This window comes from Periophthalmus magnuspinnatus, chromosome 10, assembly GCF_009829125.3.
Source record: "Periophthalmus magnuspinnatus isolate fPerMag1 chromosome 10, fPerMag1.2.pri, whole genome shotgun sequence".
Classification (NCBI taxonomy): domain Eukaryota; kingdom Metazoa; phylum Chordata; class Actinopteri; order Gobiiformes; family Gobiidae; genus Periophthalmus; species Periophthalmus magnuspinnatus.
In genome coordinates this window covers 36054895-36073374 of record NC_047135.1, presented here as the reverse complement: position 1 = coordinate 36073374, position 18480 = coordinate 36054895, and the positions used below count along the sequence as shown (strand labels likewise).

General features: G+C 42.8%; 1 protein-coding gene across 1 annotated transcript; it reads right to left on the bottom strand.

The window, feature by feature from the left end:
- Window positions 1-1133: 1133 nt before the first annotated feature.
- Window positions 1134-17600, bottom strand: atp7a (ATPase copper transporting alpha). Its single transcript, XM_033973510.2, has 23 exons — window positions 17476-17600; window positions 16746-16898; window positions 13307-13799; window positions 11626-12387; window positions 10229-10432; window positions 9976-10139; window positions 8819-8980; window positions 8672-8748; window positions 7788-8010; window positions 7456-7689; window positions 7280-7371; window positions 6215-6342; window positions 5875-6029; window positions 5666-5800; window positions 5400-5594; window positions 5117-5299; window positions 4539-4752; window positions 4323-4469; window positions 4113-4255; window positions 3578-3781; window positions 3322-3439; window positions 1651-1753; window positions 1134-1565 (listed from the first exon to the last, which is right to left on the bottom strand). The coding sequence occupies exons 2-23, from the start codon at window positions 16863-16865 to the stop codon at window positions 1295-1297; spliced, it is 4527 nt and encodes a 1508-aa protein (XP_033829401.1). The 5' UTR covers window positions 16866-16898; window positions 17476-17600; the 3' UTR covers window positions 1134-1294.
- Window positions 17601-18480: the final 880 nt, after the last annotated feature.

Here is an 18480-nt window from a genome sequence, read left to right as displayed (position 1 = left end):
AAATAAAGACACAAACGCCACCACGGCCCAAAGAAGCAAAACTGTAGATTTAGACCAAACCAGGAGTAACAGCTGCCCCGCGGTGAACATCTGGACCTGAAGGTCTTAAGTGTAGAATAGAATATATATACACAGAGAGACAGCTACAGCCATGAAAACACAAACTTACACTGATCTTATATCAGTCTGACACTTCAATATTTATTTTTGGCGTTTTTCACCATCTGAAAGTAACAGTTGAGATACTTAAAGTGGACGGTCGGGTGCCAGTCGCTTCCTGTACTTGGTTTTAGTTAAATATCAGCTTTCCTATGTGTTGTTTTTTATGCTGACCTTGAAATCTCAGCTCTGAAAAGTGGACTTTGTTCAGGTGCAGCTAAGTACTATCTTTGGAATGTTCTGGACTTTGCCAAAGTAGAACTTCAAGTGGCACTTGTGAAGTTTGACATTCACAGTTCTGTTTGTTCCACACGATGTTTCCTTCTTTTCTTAAGCAAAGATCACAATAGAAAAAGATAAATAATATAAATAGTGTGAAATTTTACATGTTTCCCGTTCGGGGCATTGGTTAAAACATGAATCTGCAGAGTCGTCCGGGAAATGATAAAATGTCTTTGGATCGATGTTAGAAACATGTGGATCATCACAGAGACACCTGAGCCAGTGCCTCACAGCACGATCACAGTGACCACAGCAAAGAGTTTATAAAAGAGGGGCCCCAGAGACACTGAGGGGCCCCAGAGACACTGAGGGGCCCCAGAGACACTGAGGGGCCCCAGAGACACTGAGGGGCCCCAGAGAGTGAAGGGCCCCAGAGACTGAGGGGCCCGAGAGACTCTGTCGCACACAGGGGCCCTGTCGCTCACAGGGGCCCTGTCGCTCACAGGGGCCCTGTCGCTCACAGGGGCCCTGACGCTCACAGGGGCCCTGACGCTCACAGGGGCCCTGACGCTCACAGGGGCCCTGACGCTCACAGGGGCCTATCGCTCACAGGGCCCCTGTCGCACACAGGGCCCCTGTCGCACACAGGGCCCCTGTCGCACACAGGGCCCCTGACGCTCACAGGGGCCTGACGCTCACAGGGGCCCTGTCGCTCACAGGGGCCCTGTCGCTCACAGGGGCCCTGTCGCTCACAGGGGCCCTGACGCTCACAGGGGCCTATCGCTCACAGGGCCCCTGTCGCTCACAGGGGTCCTGACGCTCACAGGGCCCCTGTCGCTCCCAGGGCCCCTGTCGCTCCCAGGGGCCCGTCGCAGTGACAGTGTGGCCTAAGGCTGGTGGTGGTTCCTCGTGCTCAGACTCTCAGATCCTCCTCCGTCGCGTCTCCCACCAGCAGTGAGTGTTTGTCGGGCTCCAGGGCGAGGCTGTTGAGGGAGTGTTTGTCCGAGCGCAGTGAGTTGATGGAGGCGCGGCTGTAGTTCACGATACGATCCAGCAGGCTGAGCTTTGGGGAGGATCGTCGTAGTTCGCCGATGCCGATGTGAACGCTGACGTCGGACAGACTGCCCTGACGACGGCTCTTCCCAAATCGAGCCTCCAACTTCTCGGCGCTGGGCTTGTTATAACTACGGACAGATTCAAATGTTAGAAAAAAAACATCGCTATATTTGGAAAAGGAAAATAAACTGGAAAATGTGTTAATGTGTTTACCATTTGAGTAAAAGAGACGACAAAACAACTGAGACAGACGACAACGCCATGGCAGCAGAGCCCATCCACGGCTGCAGCACCAGACCAATGGGAAGAAACACACCTGAGAGAAGAAGGGACGCTTAGAATCTCATATGAATGTCATGCACGTAGATCGTATATATACAGTGTGTATATATATACACACTGTATATATACACACTGTATATATATCAATCAATCAAACTTTATTTGTATAGCACTTTACAACAGCAAAAACTGAACCAAAGTGCTTTTCATAAGTGCATTAAAATGTAAAAACAACAACAAAAATTCTATATACAAAACAACAAACAATAAAAACAAAAAAAAAATCATTAGCTGAAGGCAAATGTGAACAGATGAGTCTTTAGCTTTGAACAGGGACAAAGTAGTGTTTATCAAACTGTTTATCAAACTGCAAATACTCATCAAGTTTACCCCCAGGTTTCTGACAACATGGAGAGAAAAAACAAGATCAGGAACTACATCGAAAAATTTTGAACCAAACAATATACATTCTGTTTTGCTTTCATTTAAATGCAAAAAGTTCAGTGAAAGTCAGTGTTTAATGTCTGTCATGGCACTGAACAGACTGAAGTGCATTGGAACAAGATATACTTGAAAATCGTCTGCATAGAAATGGAAGCACAGGTCGTGTTTGGACATGACGTTACTCAGTGGCAGAATGTACAACGAGAACAATAAAGGACCAAGGATGGACCCTTGAGGCACTCCTGTGAGGCACTGTGGAGGATGACAGATTATTCATCATAACTCTAAAGCTCCTGCCAGTCAGATAAGACCGACACCATTTAAGCACAGTTCCCCAGACGCCTGAGAAGGACCGAGTGGTCAACAGTATCATATGCTGCTGTCAAATCAAGCATCAGCAGCAACATTGGTTTCTTAGAGTCCAATGATAATAAAATGTCCTTTTGCACCTTCAGAGAGCAGACTCAGTGCTGTGTCTAGTTCTGAACCCAGACTGAAATTTATCTAAAATGTGATTTTGTTCTAAAAATTTCTGTAACTGAATAAAAACATCTTGGATAAAAATGACAAATTAAAAACAGGTCTAAAATCTGCTAAAACAGAAGGGTCCAGATTAGGTTTCTTAAGTGGTGGCCTGACAGCAGCGTGTTTAAAAGTAGTTGGGACCATTCCAGAGCTGAGACGACTGTTGATGAACGACAGGAGGCACAGCCCAACAGAAGTAAAGACCTGAACATCTGAGCTGGAGTAATGTCCAAAGGGCAGTATCTGAAATACTCTGTACCACCTCTGATAGAGACACCAGCTCAAAACAGTCCAAGAAAGCAGCTGGTGGAGGGGAAGTGACCAACCCTGTGCCCCCGAACTACTAATTACAATATTGTCTCTCACAGTTGTCACCCTGTTAATGAAAAACTGGAGAAAGTTTTCACAAGTTGATGTGGAAATGAGCAAAGTGTAGATGAACTAGAGTTAATAAAGTGGAACAGCATTTTAGGGTGAGTGGAGATGTGTGTGATGATGTTGGGTTAGGGTTATATATATATACACTGTGTATACACAGTATATATACACAGTATACATACACAGTGTATATACACAGTACATATACACAGTACATATACACCTGTGGGCATGACTCTCTGTCTCAGTTCTTACCTGCAGCGATCGGGATCCCGACCAAGTTGTAGATGAGTGCAAAAACAAAGTTAATTCTTATTCTCTTGACAGTCTTTTTAGACAGATCGATGCTGCCGACAACATCCAACAGGTCGTTCTGTGAACAACAGAAATACATTACAAATTACAAAGAGACATTTGCAAATAAACACTTTAATGAAATTAAAATACTACACTCACTTCCATAGAACTGAACTAACTGCAGGAAAACAGTAACAGAAGTTTGTAGACTCACTCGTATCAACACCACATCTGCCGCCTCTATGGCCACATCTGTGCCCGTTCCTATGGCGATGCCCACATCAGCCATGGCCAAAGCTGGAGAATCATTGACGCCGTCTCCCACCATGGCCACCCTCTTCCCCGCCCGCTGCAGCTGCTCCACTTTGGCCACTTTGTGAGATGGAAGAACTTCAGCAAAGACCTTCCTGATGCCCACCTGGAGAACGAGGAGATGTTTGGATGTTTACAGTTTTGTTCCAGTGCTGTTTTTAATAAGTGGATGTGTTTGATGTTTGTGAGTGATGTTTGAGCGTCTCCCCTTGTTTCAAAGCTATTTCTTCCATGGCAGACTAATAAAATGAACTAATAATAGTAAAATGTAAAGCAGGACACAAATCACTCCCTGTTATAGTCACTACACGTCTGTTACTCCTCAAATGGACACGTGACCTCACTTTATGTCATAAGAAAGGATTTGGTGTTGATATAGAGTCATTTTCCACAAAACCCAAAGTGGTCTTTGTCTTTAGCGTGTGTGTAGTAAATACCTGCGCGGCTATGGCTCGGGCCGTCTTGCTGTTGTCTCCGGTCATAAGAATGACCTCGAGCCCCATGTTGGTCAAAGTGTGAACTGCCAGCTCCGCCTCTGGCTTCACTGTGTCAGCGATGGCGATCATCGCACACAAAAGATCTATGCACGAATATAAGTGTTAAACACTTTAAATATTCAAACAGTTTGAGTTTAATGATGCACTCACTGTCCACAGCGACCAGCACAGCCGTGCGTCCTCTGCGCTCGTGCTCGGTCATCGCGTTGTCCACTTCAGGACTGACCTGCAGACAGTTCCTCCTCATCCACTCCCGGTTTCCAATCAAAACGACGTATGTGGATGTCTGAATCGGACCTATTAAACATAAAAGGTTAAATATGCCACTTGCTCTTGTTTTGTTCCCTTTAAACTGAGGGCACATACTGAGGGGCTGGGGGTCCATGATGAGCGGGTGGGAGCTGCCCGAGGTCCTGGCGTCGCTGATCTGGACCAGGACACTGTTGCGTTGGTTGTTGTCTTCACCGTCGCTGTCCGCCTGCTTCAGCAGCGTCTCCGTGTTACTCACCTGACATCGAATACCACAACCCGGCACGGCCTGAAAGTCAGTGCAAGTCCCAAGAGCCTCTGTGTCGAGCTCCTGCAGAGACAAAAACATCTGTGAAAGTTTAATACTGCATAGGAAATATATGTATGTGTAATACTGCATAGGAAATATATGTATGTGTAATACTGCATTTGAAATATATGTATGTCTAATACTGCATTTGAAATATATGTACGTGTAATACTGCATTTGAAATATATGTATGTGTAATACTGCATTTGAAATATATGTATGTGTAATACTGCATTTGAAATATATGTACGTGTAATACTGCATTTGAAATATATGTATGTGTAATACTGCATTTGAAATATTTGTATGTGTAATACTGCATATGAAATATATGTATGTGTAATACTGCATATGAGGAAACCCTAAGCTCTTAATCTGTACAAACCTGTTTGCAGTATTTGGTGATGGCGGCGCCCAGAGGGTGTTCACTGTTGTTCTCTGCTGTTCCCACAATGGCCACGAGGCGAGACCTGGGCATCCGGTTTCCTTCAACGACCATCTTCATCTGAATCACTTTGGGAGCGCCGTATGTTATGGTCCCTGTTTTATCAAACACCACTGACTGAACCTGTAAACAGACCAAAGCTCTGACAGATCATTCAAAAGAGCGACGTCATTGTCATAAAGAAGCAGGTTTACACCTCAGAGGACTGAGGTCATTATCAAACCTTATGTGCCATCTCAAGCGGCTCTCCTCCCTTTATGAGGATGCCATTCTGAGCTCCGACTCCTGTTCCCACCATAACAGCTGTTGGAGTCGCCAAGCCAAGAGAACAGGGACAGGCGATGCATAACACTGTTATGGAGGCCTGGAAGGCGAAGCGAACGACCGCTTCAGTCATGGAAATGCTCTTGTCATAAGCCTGAATAATTAAAATACAAGTTACAAACAGCCTTTTGTGTTGGTAATATATTAAAACATAACAATGCTCACAGGAAAGTATTTTTCTACCAGAGAGAAGTTCAAAAACCCAACAATGATCCATGCCACCAGAGTAAGAGCTGATATACCCACGATAAACGGCACAAAGTACCCACTGATCTTATCGGCGTACTGCTGAATCGGAGCCTGAAAGACAGAAGATCCACATCAGAATGGACTCTTCTTAGGAGGCAAAAGTGAATCGCTCATAGTTCACTGACCTTCGAGGTCTGTGCCTCCTCCACCAGTTTGACGATCTGAGACAGAGTTGTGTCCATGCCAACATGAGTAGCACTCACGAGCAGAGAGCCATTCTGGTTAATGGAGCCTGCGATCACTGTGCTCCCGGGCTTCTTAGTTACTGGCATCGCTTCCCCTGTGCAAAACAACTTCAGTAAACACAACCACGAGAGAGACAAAAACATACAGCATATACTCCACAGATAACTCAGACAGCTCAGCGCGGTGCTGGCTGTTGATGCTAGCTGTTCGATTAGCTTTCTGCACTTCTGATGTAAACTATGTTTAATATTGTGAACTTTGACCTACGTTGAGACTCACCTGTAATGAGCGATTCATCAGCCATGGAGTGACCTTCAAGAACTCTGCCGTCCACTGGAAATTTTCCTCCAGGCACAACTTTAACCACATCTCCCCTCTGCACCAGCTCCACATCCACCTGCTCTTCACTAAAACAGAAGAGCCACAAGCGAAACCGTGGGGTCAAGTGACGAAACAACGAAAACAACAGTAACGTCAGTACGAAGACCACAGACTGTGTACAAACAGAGCTAAACAGAGCTAAACAGAGCTAAACAGAGCTAAACAGAGCTAAACAGAGCTAAACAGAGCTAAACCGCTAGTTATGAGAGTTATGAGAGGGCAGCTGGTGAGATGATTTCTGTGGGTTTGGACGATGGTTTGAAATGAAAAGTGTTTAAACGTGTATTTCCTCACAGAATCTTGGATTTGAAGCGTCTTTGGTTAAAAAGGATCGGACAGCGAGTCATTTAGACCACAGCAAGGAGATAAAACAGTAAGAAGCTTGTGTTTTCCATCATAGTGTGTGTTTTGGTTTTATTCTGATTGTTTATTTTTATTCTGATCCATAGACTGTTTATATAAATGGACATAGCTAAACTGTTCGCCGCTACGTTCCAAACAGGAAGTGATCAAGAGCGCACTTCCAGCTCCATTTAATCTGGCTCTAATTCACTTTACGTTAGAAAACAGTCGCCCCTTTCTCGGTCGCTGCGGTCAGGCTCGTTGTTTTGGTCTTAAATGTTCGTATTAACCCTCTACATGATCCTGGGGTTTTTATTTCACTATTGTGTCTGTAAATCAAGATCTGAACATTAATAACAGACAAATCAGGCGTCTTCTTTCCCTGAGGTCGCTCACGCTAACGTTAGCAACAACTCGGGCCATTACTTTCAACAGCCTCGCTCCTGATTGGCTCTTTGGTTGCTATGATACTTGTAATTGGAATTCCAAATATGTAACTCTGCTCCAGATTAGCCGCTGTAACTGCTTTAGCCTCGATGAGCTTCATTTGGAGCCGAACGCTGTGGGAGACGTCGCACTCACTCAGTTCACTTTACACAGTCTGTGATGAAGAAGTCGTACCTGAGAATGGACATGTCACTGCCGAGAGTGACCACTGTGGCCTCTGTGGCTTGTAACGACATTAATTTGGACAAAGCTTCAGACGTCTTGCTCTGAAAGCACAAATGTAAAAAAGGTTATTTTAAAAAGCAATGATTTTTTAATTTACTAAACTAATTGCAGAATTCTCCTCAAACCTTTGCGATTTGCTCCAGCCATCGTCCCAGAGAGATGAAGACAAAGAGCATCGGCGGAGTATCAAAGAAAGTGATTGGGTTGATTCTGGCTTTTTCCACAATGGCAACTATTAAAACGATGAGGGAGTAGGTGAAGGCGATGGTGGTGGCCAGGACTATGAGAACGTCCATGTTTGCAGACTTATGTTTGACGGCTTTATAGGCCTGGATGTAGAAATAGCGGCCCCCGATAAACTGAAAAGAGAAAGAAAGATTAAAGCTACTTCCCCTTGTCGCACGCTCCTAGACGGGTTAATAATTTACATCTGTTTGCAAAGTTATTTAAAGTTCACCTGGACGGGCACACAGAAGAGGAAGGAGAGCAGGTTCATGATGGAGAGCCCTGGAATGAGCTGCCTCTCCAGAAACATGGTGGAGTGGTAGCGGTTGCGGTCTTCGTTGGTGAAGTTGTGATGGTGAGAAACGTTCATTTGGTGGTCCATGATAATCATATAAGTCATCATGCCCATGACAGGCACGCAGAAGAACAGGCTGATGAGGAACGACTTCCTCCACCTGAAAAAAATGAGAATAAAACCAGAAAATGAGGTAAAAACAAACCATTAGACCAGATACTGTATAAAGAACCAGATACTGTATAAAGAAGTGACGTTAGCTCCAGTCAAATGAAGCTCAGAGGTTAGCAGGTATAGCAGCTAATTTGGAGCCAATTTCTATATTTTGAATTCCGACTGTGAGTATCATAGCAACCAAAGAGCCAATCAGGAGCGACGGTGTTGACAGTAACGCCACTTTCCGTCCGCACCGCTGGTTTAGCAGAGAGCGGGCGCTTAGCAACACTGTCTATCAAACCTGTTGCTAACGCTAACGGGAGCGACTTCGGGGAAAGAAGGACCCGATTTGTCTGTTATTAATGTTCATATCTTGATTTAGGAACAAAATAGGATCATGTAGAGGGTTAATACGAACATTTACGACCAAAACGACGAGTCTGACAGCAGCGACAGAGAAAGGGGCGACTGTTTTCTAATGTAAAGTGAATTAGAGCCAGATTAAACGGAGCTGGAAGTGCGCTCATGATCACTTCCTGTTTGGAACGTAGCGGCGAACAGTTTAGCTATGTCCATTTATATAAACAGTCTATGGATCAGAATAAAAATAAACAATCAGAATAAAACCAAAACACACACTATAATGGAAAACACAAGCTTCTTACTGTTTTATCTCCTTGCTGTGGTCTAAATGACTGGCTGTCCGATCCTTTTTAACCAAAGACGCTTCAAATCCAAGATTCTGTGAGGAAATACACGTTTAAACACTTTTCATTTCAAACCATTGTCCAAACCCACAGAAATCATCTGACCTCTATGTGTTTGATGATGTCCCGTGGACCCATGATTTCAGCGTCGTATTTAATGTGCGCTTTGTTGGTTGCCAAGGCGACGGAGGCGTAGATGATCCCCTTCACCTTCATGAGGCTGGATTCAATTTTGTGAACGCAAGAGGCACAAGTCATCCCCCGGATCTACGAGACAAAAACAAGACACAAGGTGAGACAAACGAGGGGGATTTATATACGACTTTAGAAAGACGATACACACATATACACACACACACATACACCGATATTCACACACACATATACACTGATAAACACATACATATACACTGATATACACACATTTACACAGATATACACACACACACACACACATACACAAATATACACACATACACAAATATACACACATACATACACTGATATACACACACATATACACACATACACACATATACCCAGATACAGGACCAGTCAAAGTTTTGGACACATCCTCTCGTTCAATGTTTCTTTATTTTTATGACTTTCTACATGTTCTATCCACACAGAAAACATCAAATATAGAAGTAAGATATGTGGAATTATATAGTAAACAAAAGAAGTTAAAAAGTTAAATAATTCCTAACCTCACTACAGGTAACTCTGAGGATTTGAATATGAAAAAGATCTTTGTTTCTTTCTTTCTTTATCCTTTATTTGTCAGGGACCATGTAAAAGTTCATTAATCTCCCAAAAGAAAAGATTGATTAGGATTAGCAGTAAAATACAATTAACTTTACATAAACGTTAGATCTCAGTGTGACTCTGAAGTGCTGTGTGTTTGCAATTTGTTTTCTCCCCGACAAAACCCACAATGACGAAGGTTTGAACTTTGAGAGAGTTTAAACAAGAGAGAAATGTGAGAAAATGTTAACGCCTGTGTGAGAAAAGTGTATAAAGTGTGTGGTGAGGGGTTTTACAGACAAAAACAGAGAGGATAAGTGTAAAAAATGAAGATGATTACAACTTTTATGATGTTTTTACAGTGAAACAGTGAACTAGACTCACTTACATTCTTTCCCCTGTATCTTACTTCATATATTTGATGTAAAAAGTAGTAAAAATAAAGAAAAAACGCTGCGTGAGGCTGTGTCCAAACTTCACTGGTTGTGTATAAAACATGAGTGATGCTACGGACTCACCACAAACTCCACGTTTCCATCTGACCCTTCGTAGTTCTCCATGACCGACGAGGTGAACCCCAGCTCCTTTATACACTCTGCGATCTTCATGGGGTCAGTGAGGTCAGCGTTATAGCGAACCTCTGCTTTACTCGCCATAAGAGCCACGAGCACCGAATAAATCCCTGTGTGAAAACAGAGGAGAGGTTTCATATATTTACGTCACGTCGCTCGTACAAACTCATCCAGATTCGTTTTATCTTTTTTTACTTACCAGGCTCGTTCTTGAGGTTTCGTTCGATGTTCGCCACACACGACGCACAGGTCATGCCTCCGATTTGGATGTAACATTTGGAGTAAGCGTCTTTGTTATTTCCTAAAGTGTTTTCTTTGAGTATCTCGTTGACTTCTTTAAAAAGCGCCGGGCTCGGGGACTTTGACACATTCACAGTAGATTCAGGCAGCAGCGAGTTTGTTTCTGTGAATTACAAAGAGTTTATTTGAATTAACCTCATTTAGACTGATTTATGACGTTATTACAGATATAAACACAGAGTTATACACACATTTATATACACAGAGTTATACACACATTTATATACACAGAGTTATACACACATTTATATACACACATTTATATACAGTTATTTACAGAGTTTTATACACGATGAGTCAAAGTTATACAGTTATATGTTTTTATTTATTTACTCATTTCTGCATTTTCCACACACAGAAGACGTCAAATATATGGAATTATGTAGCAAAGAACAAGAAATACAACTAAAACAACTACAAGTACTACAACTACTACTGCAACAACAACTACAAGTGCAAGTACTACAACTACATCTCCAGCTACTACTACAAATACTATTACAACGACTACTACAAATACAACAACTACAACTACATCTACAACTAGAACTGCTATTAGAAATACAACTACAAAAATACAACTACATCTACAACTACTACTATAAATACAACTGCTACTACAATTACTACTACATCTACAACTACTACTACGTCTACAGCTACATCTACTACTACAAATACAACAACTACAACTACATCTAGAACTGCTATTAGAAATACAACTACAAAAATACAACTACATCTACAACTACTACTATAAATACAACTGCTACTACAATTACTACTACATCTACAACTACTACTACGTCTACAGCTACATCTACTACTACAAATACAACAACTACAACTACATCTAGAACTGCTATTAGAAATACAACTACAAAAATACAACTACATCTACAACTACTACTACAAATACAACTACGTCTACAACTACTACTACAAATACAACTGCTACTACAATTACTACTACATCTACAACTACTACTACTATGTCTACAGCTACATCTACTACTACAAATACAACTACATCTAGAACTACTACTAGAAATACAACTACAAATACAACTCAATCTACAACTACATCTACTACTAAATATTTTTTGACAAAGTAAAGTATCCAGCCTTTGCTTTGTCTGAAAATATTTGGTAGTTTCGTATTTAACTTTTTTCTTTCTAGATAATTCCATATATTTTCTGCTGTGTATAAAACAGTAGTAAAAATAAAATAATAAACTGAATGAGAGGCTGTGTTCAAACTTTGACTGTAGTAGCCAAGATTCCATCACGTCTCACCGGGTAAAAAGGCGTCGAACCCCATGTCTTCGATGGCGGCTCTGAGCTCCTCCGGCGTCGTCACCAGGGGGTCGTACTCAAAAACGCCCTGATGCTCCGACAGCGACACCTCGGCCGAAGCCACGCCTTTCCTTTGACCGATCACGCCTTCGATGGACTGGACGCAGGAGTTACAGGTCATGCCTTCAATATGAATATTTGCGACAGACGACAGAGGTTGGCTCAAACACGGCTGAGGAACGGCGTATTTGGCGTTTCCTCCTAAACCGGGCGGCGCTGGTGCAGACGGAGGAGGAGGAGAGCCGAGAGCACCAGCAGAGTCCCAGAGCTGAGTCCTAAAGTTCCCGGGTGGGAGCGCTTCAATCGCCCGCTGTATTTGAGACACTGAGATCTGCAGAGGGTCGTGGACGATCGACGCCTTTTCGTTCTGTAGTGACACTTCCACAGACGCGACTCCGGGCAGCGTGGAGATATTGTCCTGGATATTGACGACACAGGAGCGGCAGTGCATCCCCTTGACCCTGAGCGTGACGAGCGTCGTATCGATGAAGATCTCGGTCTCTTCTGTGTTTTCTGACGGAGAAGACACGGCAGATTTTTGACAATCGATAAAACTCTCGATTTCAGTCGGCAGCTGCAGTGGGCGGGGCTTGGACTTCACCTGGGCCTTAAATCCAGCGCGAGAAATCTGCTCCAGGATGGTTTGGATCGTGATGAGGTACGGCAGGTAAACAATGGTAGCTTCTTTAGCATCTAAAGCAACTGTGGACGACAAGAGAGACAAGATATAGTGTTTTCAGAACAACATACCTCCAGTTAGACACAGACCGATGTCACTGAGCCGATACATCAGGCCGATATTTGTCCTGTTTAGCCTATGGCGTATCGGTGAAGTAGATTGTAAAACACATTCGGCTGTCAACTCACATCTGAATGTGTTTACAGTTGTCCCTCACTATATCACGGTTCACCTTTCGTGGTCTTACTGTTTCGCAGATTTTTGTGTTGAATTTTGCTTTTTTTTTTTTTACAAGCTTATGAACGTGCATTGTGTCGTGCGTCCTGATTGGCTGTTGGACTGTAGACCATTGTGTCGTGCGTCCTGATTGGCTGTTGTGGATTTTGCGTATTGCGGGTTATTTTTAGAACATAACCCCCACAATAAACGAGGGACCATTGTGTAACACAGACTGTATAAAGAACTGGACTAAGTGAGTGCGACGTCACCCACAGCACTCGGCTCCAAATGAAGCTCGTCGAGGCTAGCGCAGTTATAGCGGCTGATTTGGAGGCAAGTTACATATTTGGAATTCTGACTTTGAGTATCATAGCAACCAAAGAGCCAATCAGGGGCGAAGCTGTTGAAGGTAACGCCCCTCCCACCCACACCACTGGATTGGCAGCTGGCAGGTGGTAAATGGCAGAATATCATCCACATATCACCCCAAAAAAATCGGCAGAGCTCATCATCCATCAGTCGCTCTGGATGTCAAATAATCTGTATCGTATTGTACATAAAAAAAAAAAAAAAAAAAAAAAAAAGGTTGATCTGTACTGCCAGTCAGACATAAGTCAAAATAATAAATAAAATAAAAAAAAGCCAAGCAATTATTTCAGCAAATTACAAACACAAGGATTCGGCCTAAATGTCAAACCTGAACAAACAAAAGAAGAAAATGACCTTTAACTTTTTGAACTCCCTTCAGTTTCCCGATCTTCCCTTCGATGGTGGTGGTGCAGGAGTGGCAGGTCATTCCTTCTATGCACAGTTTGAGGAGCGTTGCCTCGGCCCCGGCGCTGCGGGGCAGGGATGAGCCGGGGCTGCCGCGGTCTTTGGGAGACACTGTAGCCGCTACCCTGGAGACTACTTCACCGAGCTGCTGCGTAGACGTCAGGCCGGCGACAAAGGTGACGGTGAACCCCATCTGTGCGGGGCTGTGCGTGACCTCCAGCACGCCCTGAATGTGTGAGAGTCGGTCCAGCGCCTCCTGTTGGGCGGCAGGAGACAGCCCCGGTGCAGGGATAAGCTGAGTGTCTGTGGGCACGGGTGAGGAGTTACCGGAGTCTGCGAGGCTCGACTCAAAGCCCATGTCTTCGATCGCAAAGGAAAGAGAGACAGGGCTTTGTTTACTTTGGTCAAAGACGATGACGGCGTTTTTTAACTCCAAAGACACCTGCAAATACAAGAAAATGTTTACGTTTCTCATCAGATTTTAGACAAAAGTTTGGACTCATCCTCTCATTCAATGCTTTTCTTTATTTTGACTACTTTCTACAATTTATATACATACCATAGACTGTATATATAAATGGACATAGCTAACATGCTAGCACCTCCAGCTCCAATTCACTTTCTATTGAAAAACTGTCTCCTCTTTCTGTAACTGCTGCTGTCAGACTCGTCACTTTGGTCTTAAATGTTCATAATAACCCGTCTACATGATCCTGTTTTTTGTTTTTTATTTCGCTACTGTATTTTTTGGTATATTTTACCAAATTATTATGTCACAGCGCTACATTTGTGCGGTGTGTTTAGAGGAAAGAAACTAATTTATGGAGAACATTTTACATTTGAGTCCCTCTTTTGATTGAAAAAGGTTTATTTCATATTAAGTTTGGTTTAACACAGACTTTTAGTGTCACAGTTGTTTTATCTGTTGTGATTCTTCAGAGCTGTTAAACTGCACATATCTCTGTGTAAATGTAAATGTGGAGCTCGTATAAACTGTGGATGACACATGGAACAGTCTGATGTCTGTCCCTTTGTTTTGTTCGTTCATCTTCAATAAATAGAAGCGAACAAACAAAAAAAATATATATAGATATTTATTTTTTGTGAAAATGTGGTTGATCATTAGGCATCCTGAAAGCCTTTATTTTTCACTGAATCATATCGAATCGTTTTGAAATATATCGTATTGTGTCGTTTCAAATCCACAGTGCAGCTGCGTATCGTATCGTGGCCTATATATTGAAGTATGTATCGTATCAGCAACTTCTTAACGATCCCAGGCCTATTAATAACAGACAAATCAGACGCCTTCTTTCCCCGAGGCCACGCCCACAAGCGTTAGCAACAGGTTTGATTGACAGTGTTGCTAAGTGTCCACTTCCTGCTAAACCGGAGGTGCAGGTGTGATTTTAATGTCTTTCTTATTCTGTAAAGCACTTTGAATTACCTTGTGTACCAATTGTGCTGTACAAATAAACTTGCCTTGCCTTGCCAGGTGGAAAGGGGCTTTACCTTCAACACTCTCGCTTTGGATTGGCTCTTTGGTTGCTATGACACTTGTAGTCAGAATTCCTAATATGCAGTTTGTCCTATAACTGCTCTGTCCTCACTGAGCTTCATTTGGAGTCGAACGCTGTCGTCACACTCACTTTACACAAACTGTGAGACACGCAGAAGACGTCAAATATATGAAGTAAGATATAAGGAATTATGTAGTAAAGAAAAACTTGAAACACTCCTAAAGATTTTGTCTATATTTTATATTCAAATGCTCAAAATGGCCGCCCTTTGCTTTGTCAAAACATGTTCAGTTGAGTTCTTTAAAGTTTTTCTTTACTACATAATTGCATACATCTTACTTCATATACTATGTAGAAACTAGTCAAAATAAAGTAAATAAAACACAAAATAAGATGATGTGTCCAGTTCAGTTCAAATTCCTCATTGACAAACACACTGACGTTGGTTAAGCTCAAACTTGACTCTAAACACACACAGTAAAAATGTATGGATTTCTATGGAGCGAGTTTGTTAAAAGAGCTTTGGCCTATCGAGCTTTGAAAAGGCCACGTCACAGGAATGTTCACAATTCTTAAACGGAGGAAACTGGAGCAAAGCAGATTGTAAAACAAGTTTGGCTGTTGTTAACTCACATCAGAGCAGAATGCGTTTATAAGAGTGTGTGTAAAGAAGTGACTGAGCGAGTGACATCACCACAGCTTCAGCTCCAAATGAAGCTCGTCGAGGCCAGAGCAGGTGTAGGAGCTTGAGCACTACAGCACAATAAAAAACCCAGGATCACGTAGAGCAGGTTAATACAAACATTTTAAGACCAAAATGACGAGTCTGACAGCAGCAGGTACAGAGAGAGGACACAGTTTTCTAATGTAGAGTAAAGTGGAACCAGAGTCGATGGAGCCGGAAGTGCATCCATGATCACTTCCAGCTTGGAATGTGGTAGCCGCCAGGTTAGCCATGACCATTTATAAATACACAGGTGCAGAACAAAAAGTAAGTAGCCATTTTGAATTTCCATAGTAGTTAATTTGCTTTATTTTACTAAAAAATATTTAAAAAAATATATTTTTTTTAGAATGAGAGGTTATGTGGGTCTATTTGCCGTATGACCTTTCATTCCAAGCAGGAAGGAAGCATGTGACTGAAGTGATCACTTGACTGAGCCACGAGCCTAGATCCTTGTGTGGGTCAGAGCGACGTGCGGTGGAAGAGCTTTTTATTTGCATTTAAAGAAACATACCCCACATATCTGTTTATTCATGTTTATTACACATGTGCTGCACTGATGTCTGACTGGGCTCATGTTTGGTAACTGAACTGGGTCTTGCTTTGGTTTTGCACTTTACATCAAAACTCTGCAGTGTTTGATGCTCTAAATCTAACTCTGTTGTTTTCTATGATAATAAAACTTTGACTCTTGAACAAGTCAAAGGGCTTTGGCTTTTCTGCTGGTCTATACAGATTAAAGTTATAAAAACCAGGGATGATTTTGTATGAGATAATTGACATGTCACAGACAGTTAATTGGCCGATGCTGCTGTTTGCAAAGGTCAAAGCTTTATCTGAAGTTAGTATTATTGCATTATCTCTCCCGTCTGACCTAGGCCTGGGGCATAAACACACAAAATACAATACAGCAGCCCAAATTAGCTCCTATAGCAACAATGTTATTTGATTTACTTTAAGACAAATGGACCCCCCAGGGAGTTTCTAATGATCATCAGTTCTTGTAAAATGGACACAAACCCTTTAAGTTTAAAGTAGAGGCTCTCGTTCTGTTCATGTGACTGCAGTAAAAGTGGAGAATGTCACTGATGATAACATGTCAGCAGGTTTAAGGTCAGCGTGGACTTGTGAGGAAATCATTCACCTTAATGTGGATAACTCCTGGGAAGGATCCGAGCCGCTGCTCCAGAGACTGGACACAGGAGCCGCAGGTCATGCCCTCGACCCCGACACAGACAGAGGCAATGCTCATTTTCTGTGTCATCGTTACTCAGCACCAGAAAAGCTTCTCCCAGGTCTGTTCAGAGCAGAACAAAGACACAGAAATCAGTCCAAACTTTAAGCCTAGACAAATATGTGGGGCTGTTGTAGTGAGACTGTTGTAATGGTGTTTTTTTTGACAGAAATATCAAATTAATTAGGTTATAAAAAAAGAAATAATCCTCTTAATCTTGACAGACATGAGCTGAAGTACAACATGTTTATATGATGTGGAGAAGCAGAAATAACAGGCTCTGGATGAGAAACAATAACAAAATGTGACAAAATGTGACTGTAGATCCACAGCAAAGAGGTTTACAGTGAAATAGCACAGTATGTAAAGAAAAAAAGAGTTTAAAAAGCAGTAAATACCAGAGTAAACCAGCTACAAAAGACACGATTAACACGAAGAACAGGGAACTCACACGAGAGTCCTGGTTTTGTTCACGGTTCTTTAGTTATTTTTCAGCAGAACAAAGTCAAAGTCACAGGTTTTTACCTCGTGAAAACTCAGACTTAGAGGTTCTTGTCAAAGGGAAGTGTCCAGTTCCAGGTCTGAGCCTCTGGCCTCGCTCCACAGACTCTCTGCGGTTAAATGAAGCTCACAAACTCACCACATTCCACTTCAGCCGCTGCATCACAGACTCTGGGGCTGGACTCTGTGGATCCCGCGGTCAGACTCTGGAGCGGGGAACGATATCGGCTCCATTATCAACAACACTCGTCTTTTTTCACGCTGTTTGGTCGTCTCACGTCGACGTGAAGCCGACGTGACTGACGGGAGCACGCTGCTGCGTCACGTAGGGGCGGGGCTTGTGAGCGGTGCCATGGTAACCGCACTGTGTGACTGCTGCCCTTTACGTGGTCTGTCAGGCTGTGTTTACCCTGACCACAACCCTGACCACAGCGCGATTACAAGAACCTCTGAGATAATTGTGTTTCTATTTTTACACAAGGAGCATCATTTTATTGTCCGGGTCTCGCTCTAAACAAGTGAACGCCCTGAGACGTAGCGTGACCTACAATGATGATGTGTTGTGCTGCTTTGTTCAACATATTATATTTGTCCGCAGCCAGGCCCATTGACAGAAATTTCAGGGCCCAGGGCAAGAGGCCTCACATGGGCCTCCCTCTAATGTGTGTTAACCCTGGGGCCCTGGACAGCAGACCCCTTTGTCCCCCGTCTGTCCACAGCGCACAGCGTCTTACAAAAGCTGATGATCCCTGTGTTTGAACAGAGGGAGAGGTGACACATTTGTCTGGACGGTCAAAACCACACATTTGGAACCACATCCTGTTTACCTCATCAGTCTGATGTTCATATATACACAGACTGTGTGTTGTTTTGAGAGCAGGTGTCCTCTGTGTGCTTCCTCCTCTACATTTGAACTGTTATTCTGGTTTTAGCTGAAGTGGCTGAGGAGTGATTCATGGTGACTGACAAACTGTTGGCCTATATAAATAAAAGGAACTAGAAACTGATTCTGCTGCATCAGTAGAATTCTTCATCAAGATCACTTTAAAAATTCAGCCTATGTTAAGTACTTTTATGCTACTTATTTTTTTAAAGTACATTTTAAGCACTACTACTTACTTAAATACATTTCCTTTTTTTTATT

Bases quoted from the DNA above. Each gene is read 5' to 3' on its own strand.
- atp7a (XM_033973510.2), bottom strand. From the start codon at position 16,865: ATGACACAGAAAATGAGCATTGCCTCTGTCTGTGTCGGGGTCGAGGGC. The intron at 7,690-7,787 runs GTGAACTTTAAA...TTCTCTTTTCAG, and splicing joins TCTTCTGTGTGCCCGTCCAG to TTTATCGGGGGCCGCTATTT. The intron at 3,782-4,112 runs GTATTTACTACA...CTCGTTCTCCAG, and splicing joins CCCGAGCCATAGCCGCGCAG to GTGGGCATCAGGAAGGTCTT.